The following is a 10,227-nucleotide window of genomic DNA, read 5'->3' on the forward strand; positions in this document are numbered from 1 at the left end:
CCTTATTGCAAGAGTCTGTCCAGTCTGGACAGTCCACAATCTTCACTAAGATTTTTGGCTACTTTACTATTATGCAACTGATTCTTTTCACCTCTGATTCCAATACAAAAGTCCTAGAAAAGCAAGCATAAAATGGCCATGAGTTCTCTCTGTTCACAGGTCATGACCCTGCTTTGCTATTCAATATTGAACACTGTATAAACAGGCAAGGAAAGGAACAAAGTATATTACAAGAGATCGCCAATGGTATAATACATTTAATAAATGAACTGGGTTCCGTACACCCGAACAGAACAGTGTGTACATAATGAAGTGGAAAGTAAAAACACTACCTCTCCTGCTAGTTATTTTTTTCCCTACAGTATACCAAGTTATACAATATATTTATAGGTTACTTCCAAAATGTTTTAAACATCTAAATCTTGCATTCCTTTGCATTAAAAAAATTACATATTAATTACTCTGGAAAGTTTCTGAATTCTGTTTAGCAGCAAATCTCCTTTCTTGATGGTTTCTTGGTACTGCCAATTCTTGCTATCGGGCCTAGGAATTGTGAGGGGGGGAAAAAAAGGGGTTAGAAGAATGTATTTTATATCAAGGCACTAAACATTTCTGTAGTAAATGTCATCAAAAGGTATACAATTGAACTGGGCTGTCAAAACCAGGAATTGTTACATACCTGTTAGTTTCTACAATCTCATTTACTTTGTCTATTTTGCAGTGCAATCGCCCAGCTGCAATAAATCTTGAAAGCTCCCTAAATAAAGAAAAAAAGTTGGTTAGATCGTTTCACCAAGGACTTGTAGACCTAACAGCACTGAAAGTGCTGCTACAACACAGCAGTGTCACCACGCTGTATTTCTGAAGCAGCAGCCTATGTATTTCCATAAGGTATCCTATCTTAAGCATCCTCATCTTATTAAAGCTCAGACATTGCACCCAAGAATAATCATTCTAGTGATCTGAACACAAAACCTCTTATTACTTTCTTCAAAGGCCAAAGTGTTGTACTTGATTCAGTGAAACTTATCACTCAGCTTAGCATCAGCTACTCTTCAAATCAAAGGCAGCAGTTGTGCAGTGCACCTGATTTATCCTGGGGTAAATATCTTCATGCCAGTCAATTCATTAGAAAAGTCTCTAAATAGTTTTTAAATCTTTTTTTTAAATGCTTATTTTATTGTTATTTTGCTTTATCAACTGGTGATCTACAGCACTGATGGTAGAAGAAAATATTCCTGTGCTCAACAGTTACGACAAGTTACAATTTGTAATAAATTACTGGGAAGCATAAGAATTAGTATGACTTTAAAGCATTTACCTTTGAATTGAATGGGTATTTGGTTTCTCTTGAAACACTTACTAATTTCGGAATATTTCAAGCAGTTTCATATTTCTGTAAGTTTTCTATATTAGAAAATCTGAAACCGCTCTGAAACAAGAATGAGTCTTGTGAAGGCATTTGAAACAAAGTGCTTCATGTACATAGAGTAAAAGTCAGTTGCTCACTTCACTCACCACTTACCATGACCTAAATCTGTTGGTTTTATAGAAAAGAATTACAAATTTAGTCTGCAGCATATGATTTAAGTGAAAAACATCAGATCCTGTCCATGTACCAGAAAGCAACAAAACTGGAGAGGGAGACTGGCAGGGTATATAAAATGCGCACATCCCCCAAGTTGCAACAGCTCAGTTTTTGCACAGCTGTGAAAACTAAGTCATCCTCTAAATTCTAAAGTTTCACAGCACACAGAGGTCAATATACATAGCAGTATAAGAACCAATTAATTAACAAAATACTAGTTTCTCATGCTCTTCCACAGAAACATAGCTTGGCATATTTAAAATCAAAGTAGAACAAAGATCTTTATTCGTAATGAGATCACCATAAATATTTAAAAGGTATGAAGTGAGATCTTTATGAACTTAAAAAGCCAAAGAACTTACTGATCTATGAATTCTACACTGACTCCAAAGGCTTCTGCCATGTATCCTAACGTCAACGACCGGTAAGATTCCAGGAGCTGGCTGTACGCGTGGATTCTCATTTCCCGCACGTAGTATCGATAGTGAGGTGCAAACAGCCAGTCTTTCTTCATCTCTTGCTCTACAATAGCTGGAAAGGAAAAAAAAAAGAGTCAGTAATCTCTAAGAAATGCAAAATATCAGTTATGTCAATAAAACACATGGCACCAGTTAATAAGTAATGGGTGTGACCGTAGCTATATTGTATTCTTGCATTCCTCAGGATATGAAAGGGATTCTATGCTAAAGTAAATTTGTGTAATTTATATCAGTTCTGGAACCAGGTGCAGTAATAACATGCAAATAAGATTGTGGCAGAGATAATGAGAGCCTGTTAATCAGCACAGAATCCTCCTGTCAGGGGTGAGGGGTATCACCTCACTGAAAGCAGGAGCTGCATCTGCTGTCTTGCAGGAGCTGTGCGGTGCTGGAAAACCAACAGAACTTGGTATGTAACTACTTAAAGAAACGTTCTTACCCAAAGCTGTGTAAGGAAATAACATTAACTTTCTGTTACTAGCTCTTAAATTAGCTACAAAGATTTCCAGGCACTGAAGTGATTATTTTTCTGGACAGTTTCAGTTCTCAGCTAGGGATAAGGCCAGCAATAGGAAAATGCTGTCCTTTAACTCAGTTTCATCAGGCCCTGCGTTCCACAAAATGAACAGTTCTTTCTAAATATCTTATTTTCTTGTGTTCTAAATCGCACAGAAGGAAAACAAGCAGTCTCAGAACTGGCAAGATGAGTTTTGTGAAAAGCTTTTCTTTGGTGTCACCTTTTTAAACAGAAACCAGAGCAGAAAGCCAGCAGGAACAACACTGAAAACTTTCTGTGTAATATCTTGTACAGGTTGAGATTTCTGGGCCTTTAGACTGCAAGTTCCATAACTTCTTTGGAAGACAAAACCTTTCAAAACTTTCCTGACCTGGTTCTTCAGGTAAGACACTGTTTCACAGCCATTTTCAAAATGCTTTTCCCCCTAATCAGATGTGACCTTTCACAAAGCTCATTGGATGTGAAATTTTTCTTTATTTGTTTGAAAAATCAAAGCAGGAAATTTTAGGTCACTGTTAAAAAAATCTCTACGTTGTTTTTTTTCTGCATGTAGCTCTAGTTCTAGACTGGAGGTACTCCGCTGAAGTTGTGGAAACAACTAACTGAAGAAACAAATAACTGCAACACCTAAAATAGTGTTGTAGGACAAAACCCAGCCTCACCTAGTGACTGGAAAAAGGCTGCATAACGGCATTCGTAAAGGGAGAAGAGATACTGTCGTACAGCTGGCAAACTGTGCAAGGCTTCCAGGATCTCAGCTCCTTTAATAACCTGAAAGCAAACAGACATGTTTAACCACCACTTTCAGCCTGGAGATGGACAGGTTAAGGAAAGGCTGTGTCGGTTTGCACCAGTGTTTCTACCTGCTTTCCTTACCTTCTCCCTAAGGTCAGGCCTGTCCAAGGCAATCATGCTGACATAGACAGTGTATGTTACAAACGTTTTGTAATCCATCAGTTCATAGGATGTGAACGTCGAAACTGTATCAAGGAACAGCTCTGCTGCTTGTTTGAAGTCTCGAATTGCTACACAGTAAAGGCCCTGGTAAACCTTGAGGCGGTTCCTCCTGTCCCAGTCTCCTCCTTCTTCTATTAGACTTAAAATAGAACAAAGAATATTTACTTACGTAAATGTGTCATGTCATAAGTTATACAAAACAAGTATGAATCAACTGATACCATGACATTAGAGACAGAGTAACTTGGCTTTGTTACAGCTTGTTGAAACAGCTCAGGCCCTGTACACCTTTTGGGGAGGAAAGTATCTTCCTTGGGACAGGAGAGGCCAGATACTTTTGCACAGTGCAAGTTCAAGCTGAAAGGAAAAGGTAAATATTACTGTCAGCCTCAGCTGTGGCAACAGTTTTCCATTGCCTTTGCTGCTAAAACCAAAGTTGTCCAACTGCAGCATAGAAAAAATGTTACAAGTTGCCATTTTTTAAGAATCATATTAACACAAAATTGGAGTGGTTGTAAGTAGGAGAGGAGGACAGGCTGAGTCACACTTAAAATGGGAGCAGGGGGTGGGCTACAAATACAAATGAAGACAGCTGCTAGGAAACAGCTGCCACAAAATATTAACCTTGCTTTTCTCTTCCCCTTCATAAAAAACTCCAGGAATAGGAAGTACAAGGTAACACCCACCCATCACTGTGATTCTGTCTCCCAACCAGTCCCAGTCATTTCTGGACAGAAAGGTATTTATCTTCAATTTCTTTTGTTACAGCTTGTTTCAAGAATGCTTTAGTGCACACAGACAACCCCTGCAGTACCTTTTTGCCTTTTCAATGTTCCGTGTGATGAGGTCGTTATCCATATAAAACAAGCCAATCCTTAGGAGATAGAACACGATATCCAGACGATGTCCCAGTGCCACAGTTTTGTCGTAAGTCTTGCGGAACGCAGTAAGAGCTCCCTCCTAGCAAAAGAGTGTTTTCTACCATAAGAATGTTAAAAGCCTCTACAACACTTACAAAATGCCTCTGGTAAGAACACATATTGTCTCCTCCTGCCAGTTGTGACTTTGTCAGTTTCCCATAACTTTCACTTTATGGATTCTGAATAATCTTAAAGAATCAAAGTTTAAATCACATTAGAAGAGCTGATTCTCGTGTATATTTTAAAGCTAAGGACTATGAAAATCTACTCAGTAACTTGAAATTAAGCTGCAAGATGTAAATAGCTTAGAAGAGTTTAAAGGCACAAGGAAAGTGAAAAATTATATCTGCAAGTGGAAAATAACTTTTTACCTTGTCAAGAAAAAAAGATGTTTTCTTTTAAGGGCTAGGGTTTTTTTCCCAGATAATTTAAATTTCAGTAAAACCCTTCCCTATCTGCCATCCACGTCTGAGCTGTGCCAGTAAGAAAAGACACTGCAAGTCCCCCAGCGCTCACTGGGACCTGCCCAGCTAAGAGGGTTAGTGTGTTATATGAGTCCATAAAGCCTGTGCCATCACCAACCTTATCCCCAATCCTGCACAGGTACTCAGCTTTGGCCATCATTGCATCCCGGATTTCGCTTTCCCCCAGGATCTTCTCTGCATCCTCTAACTCGTTGTCGAGACGTTTCAGCTCCTCCTCATTGGCTTTCTTCATTTTGTTCAGCAGATCTGTGTCCATCTGCCACTCCAGGGACTTGCACAGGGCTTCGTAGTACGGAGCCATGTCTGAAAGAGAAGCAGGAAGGGCTCTGCTGTTAATTGCTGCAGTGACTGTGTGCATGTTTCCAGGACAATGCCATCATCAGTGCCAGCGACAACCTTCCTGTGACCAGGTACCTGTTAAATCCAGACATGGCACAGACAGTGTTTCTGCAGACTTTGCCCCTCACACTTCCTTTTGCTGACCCTTTTCCATCACTGCTCTTTGCACCTCCCCCATTTGCACTTTCCCTGCTTTGAGCTGGGGCAGCCTCACCTTAAGTCCTGGGGGCAGTTTTAAGCACCACAATACAAGAAGGATATTAAGCTGTTAGAGAGTGTCCAAAGGAGGGACGTGGAGATGATGAAAGGCCTTGAAGGGAAGCCGTATGAGGAGCGGCTGAGGTCACTTAGTCTGTTCAGCCTGGAGAAGAGAAAACTGAGGGGAGACCTCAAAGCTGCCTGAAACTTCCTCATGAGGGGAAGAGGAGGGGCAGGCACTGATCTCTTCTCTGTGGTGACCAGTGACAGGACCTGAGGGAATGGCCTGGAGCTGTGTCAGGGGAGGTTTAGGTTGGATACTATAAAAAGGTTCTTACTTAGGGGGTGGTCGGGCACTGAACAGGCTCCCCAGGGCAGTGGCCACGACCCAAAGCCTGACAGAGCTCAGGGAACGTTTGGACAACACTCTCAGGCACAGGGTGGGATTGTTGGGGCTGTGCTGTGCAGGGCCAGGAGTTGGACTTCAATGATCCTTGTGAGTGCCTTCCAACTCACGATATCCCATGATTCTATTTATCCCACTGCGAGCACAGCAGACCCCGGCGCTCAACTCAGGACTCTCACGATACCAGCACGACACAACAGCGATCAGAGCCGGGGACAGGGCACCGCACCCCTATGTCCAAACCCTCCCTGCCCCACCTCACCCGCCTCACCACCCTGCTCTGGGGCTGTCCACGCTCAGGGGAGACAGTCTCGGGGGCAGAGTGACCACGGGCTGCTGGGGGATGTGCACACACACAAACACACAGCCCAACACACCCAGCGCCCCCCGCACACATCCTCGGGGTGGTGACCAGACACAGCCACACAGCCTCAGGACAGACAGACAGTCGGATCCGGACGGACGGACAGATCCCCTGGGCAGCAATGCCTGTGCAGGGACAGACCCCCCCAAACCCCCCGGCCCACACTCACTGTGCAGCTGCACCGCCGCCATCAGCTCGTCGCGCGCGGCGGGGTCGGGCGCGCGGGGCCGCAGGCTGAGCAGGAAGCGGAGCTGGGCGATGCGGAGGTCGGGGTTCTTGGGCAGCCCCTCCTCCTCCAGGTTCTCCAGCGGCATCGCGGCGGTGGGACGGGGGACGCGGGACGCGGGACACGGGACACGGGCCGGGGCTCGGGGCCGGGCGGGCGGCGCGCGCAGTGACTCAGCCGCGACCGGCGGAAGCGGCCGCGAGGTTCCGCCGCGCAGCGCCCCCTGCCGGCTCGGAGGACCCACGCGGGTGAGGGCGGCGGGAGCGCCGGCAGGGGGCGCTGAGGAAGAGCGGGGCCGTCACAGGAACAGGGCCGGGAAACAGGGCCGGGGTCACGGGAACACGGGGGACAGGGTCATGGAGGCACGGAGTCACAGAAACACAGTCACAGAGTCGAAATCACAGAAAAACAGTCACAGAATCACAGTCAGTCACAGAGTCACACCATCACAGGATGAATGGGTCAGGATGAAAGGGGACACAGCGGGTCATCTGCCCCCACCGAGTGTCTGTGCAAAGTTTTATAGATGGTACATTTGGGCACAACAGTGTATTCGTGTCTTCACGAGTTCCTGCGTGTAGAGCTGTTGAGGTTCAGCCCCATGTGATACCCCAAGTCAAGCTCTTTTTTTTGTCTTTTAGAACATTGGGAGTATCAGCCACTGTTTTCCCTTGGAAGTTTACAAGAAGATGAAAACACAGTTGGTGCTTTTGGAGTGTAACACGGCTGGATGGCGGGGCAGGCATGGGGTGCTTGGTTTCTCCAAAGGGCATTTTTGGGTCCCCAGGGCTATCCTGTGGGATGCAGGATCCCATGCAGTGCAACCTGGACCATGCTTGCTGCACAGGCACGTTTTGGTTTTATTTGCTGGAATTTTGGTTTAAATGCAACTCTTTTGGCTGGTGCCTCTGTTTTGGAGTTGTGTTTTGCATCTGGGTGACAAAAGAAACTGTTCCCTCGACTGTTTTGGCACTGTGTGTTCCTAAGATTGGCTTCTGTATCTTGGGTGTGAATTATTTAGAAGTTTACTGGAAGGAACAGTTGCCTGCTGTGTTTTTGATATGTGTCGGTATTTTTTGCATTGATTCCGATTTTTTCCCTTCATTTAAGTCATTGGCTTGTAGTTCTAGTAATCTAGAATAAAATAAAGGAGAAACTGTGTTTTAAGTTGGGCAGCTCCTTTGTTTTTTTTAGAAGCAGTTTTTTCCTTTGTCTTCTGACTCTTTTTTTTTACTTGAAATCGCTTTTGCATTGATTGTGCAATGAGGAATGGCTTTGATGCTTTGCAGAGAACAGCAGTAGATCTTTTGCAGCAGTGTTTATGTTATTTGCCTGTTGGCCTTTGCATTTGCTCAGAGACCTATTAATTAGTTTTATTTATGACAGACACTTTTAGGCCTCTTGCATATTTTTCTTTTGAATCTTGTCCCCAGCTCTATTCCTTGGGCAGTGTGCTCCAGAGCTGTGGAATGCTGTTTATTCTTAGCATGCCTTGTTTGGGAAGAAAGGGATGGTTGGGTTTTTTTCTGCTAAGTAAGGCTGATGTTTCAAACACTCGGGCACTGCACACATGGGTGAGTGTTACTTGTGTGAGCAGCTGAGATGGGACTAGCTCACAAAAACTGAAAAAAAAAATTGAAACAGTTTTAATGTCCAATTATTGCAGCCGGTCCCTCCAGCACTGGGTGAAAGGTAGAAAGTATGTGCAGTTCCCTTGTAAGCAGATAACCTGGCTGTCACTGCAGCGCTTTCCCTAATCCCTAATAAATATTGGTTTGCAGCCACAGCTGGAGGTCTGCCCTCTTCCAAAATTTGCATTTTTCACAACCATTATACCTCTGGCCATTCTTACTGTCCATAGAAACACCCACACCCTGTCAACACCACTGGGTTTTGGCATCCTCAGCTCATTGTGGCAGTAAAAGCCACAGATTCATTATGTACTGTGGGAGAAAAAGATTCTTCAACCTCCCATTTCTGGATTTGCCACTTTTTAATTGCCCCCAAAATAAGTTGCTAGGTGTGACAAGAGTAAGGGAGCTCAGTTTTAATTTTCTTGGGTTTAGTTATTGCTGAAATGTCGTGTTTTGGTTTGTAACCATAAGAAACACGAGTTAATTAACCCACTCCGTCCCCGCATTTATTGTCTGTAAATATTTGCCCACGTTTTCATATTTACGTATTTAATATTTATTTCATATTTACGTATATTCCAGCAATAACGGAGAGAAAAAGGGTCCAGCTACATGCATGTTCACAGCTAAACATGAAAGAAAATTAAGAGAGAATATTTGTATCTCAAATATTTATACGAAGAGTAAGGCCTTACGGTGACCATAATTCTCATGCGATCTTACAAAAGGATCTTACAAAAAGGATCTGAATAATAATTTAAAAAAAAATAATTTCCCCAAAATGGACCTCAAATGATTGTTTCCTTCCCTGCAAGATGTATCGGTCCTGCGAGGAGCCCTGTGGTGGTTCCCACTAACTAATGATGCTCTTCCTTGAAGAGTAACAGTATGGATATCCTGCAGGTTGTTTACATGGCATAATACACACTTGTTATCCAGCTGGAAGTAGGACCTTTTGCAGCTGGCAGGTGCTCCTCAGAACTCCCCTATGGCTCTGCACCTGCAGAGCACAAATCCTGTCCACCTTCCTGCTCGCACCAGTCCCAGGGGTGGCTCTGGTAGCAGTCAGGGCACCCAAGGAGGTCTCCTCTGACTGATGGTGATTTTGGAGGAGAGCAGGTTTGTCAGCCCCTTTAGCTGTGCAGTCAGGCTTAAAACCAGCAAAATAAAGTGGTATTTGCTGCTGATAGGCCAGTAGCCTGTTGTGCAGCTGATGGCTGCACTCCTCTCACAGGGAGCAGAGCTCTGCCATCCCCTTGTTAAACCAAGGGGTATTGTAGCTCTCTGAGAGAGACAGACACGTTTATTTTCCTCCCCGTGGCAGAGGGGTCCCTGTCCCAGGGCACTGTGGAGGACAGTGCAGACCCTGCACTTCCCCGGTGCTGCTCATGCACATGGAGCAGTTCGTTTGCAGGTTCCTTGCAGTTCCTTGGTGGACATATCTTGTGTGGTCAGTGCCCCAGACAATTACAGGTGAGCATGGGCAACCCAAGGAATTCCACCCTCCTCATTTATCATTTTTGCAGCCATGGGAGGCCACAAACAGGGCTGGAAATGCAAATACGGATTTTCACACCCCCTCCTTCCCCAAAAACAGCTGTTACTAAATGCTACCCAGAGCAAGGTGGCTTTCCGTGAGCCTGCGTGAGGTTGCTCTGGTTGTGTCCTGGTCCTTGGAGCTGTGCCCAGGCCACCCAATGTCCAGCGGGACAGTCAGCTGCAGCGTGTGTGCCTGGGGCCGAGCTGCCACAAGGTGCCAGTATTTCAGAGCACTAACTGCGCCGCGTCTCTCTCTACCTTCTGGGTGTTTGCTTTGCTGGGCTGTTTTTACCCCTCAGTGTGCCAAGTGAAGCCCTGTTATCACTCAGCAAACGGAAAGTTTGGGAAACCTCCAGCCTTCTGCAGGGGCACAGCTGGGACAGACCACCCGAAACCTGCCCTGTTCCCAGACACTGCCTGGTGTCCAGGCCCCTGTGTCCAGCCAGACACTGACTTGCTGTTGGCAGGGATGTGTAACATACCTGCTTATGACACTGTTTTGCTTCTAAGAGCCATCCTTGGAGCCAGGGGCTGCATCTGTCACCTATCCCTCTGCTCATCCAGCCCCACTGGGT

At 45.0% G+C, this 10,227-nt stretch overlaps 1 protein-coding gene across 1 annotated transcript; it reads right to left on the minus strand.

The window, feature by feature from the left end:
* Positions 1–227: 227 nt before the first annotated feature.
* On the minus strand, positions 228–6,653 carry PSMD6 (proteasome 26S subunit, non-ATPase 6). The gene is made up of 8 exons (XM_027723024.2): positions 6,423–6,653; positions 5,044–5,249; positions 4,356–4,501; positions 3,461–3,680; positions 3,247–3,355; positions 1,951–2,119; positions 680–757; positions 228–543 (listed from the first exon to the last, which is right to left on the minus strand). The coding sequence occupies exons 1-8, from the start codon at positions 6,565–6,567 to the stop codon at positions 447–449; spliced, it is 1,170 nt and encodes a 389-aa protein (XP_027578825.1). The 5' UTR covers positions 6,568–6,653; the 3' UTR covers positions 228–446.
* Positions 6,654–10,227: the final 3,574 nt, after the last annotated feature.

Source organism: Pipra filicauda, unplaced genomic scaffold (assembly GCF_003945595.2).
Source record: "Pipra filicauda isolate LSUMZ 115617 unplaced genomic scaffold, ASM394559v2 scaffold148_size1903560_pilon, whole genome shotgun sequence".
NCBI lineage: Eukaryota > Metazoa > Chordata > Aves > Passeriformes > Pipridae > Pipra > Pipra filicauda.

Bases quoted from the DNA above. Each gene is read 5' to 3' on its own strand.
- PSMD6 (XM_027723024.2), bottom strand. From the start codon at position 6,567: ATGCCGCTGGAGAACCTGGAGGAGGAGGGGCTGCCCAAGAACCCCGAC. The intron at 3,681-4,355 runs GTACTGCAGGGG...TTCTATTTTAAG, and splicing joins AACATTGAAAAGGCAAAAAG to TCTAATAGAAGAAGGAGGAG. The intron at 3,356-3,460 runs GTAAGGAAAGCA...GTTTGCTTTCAG, and splicing joins GGCCTGACCTTAGGGAGAAG to GTTATTAAAGGAGCTGAGAT.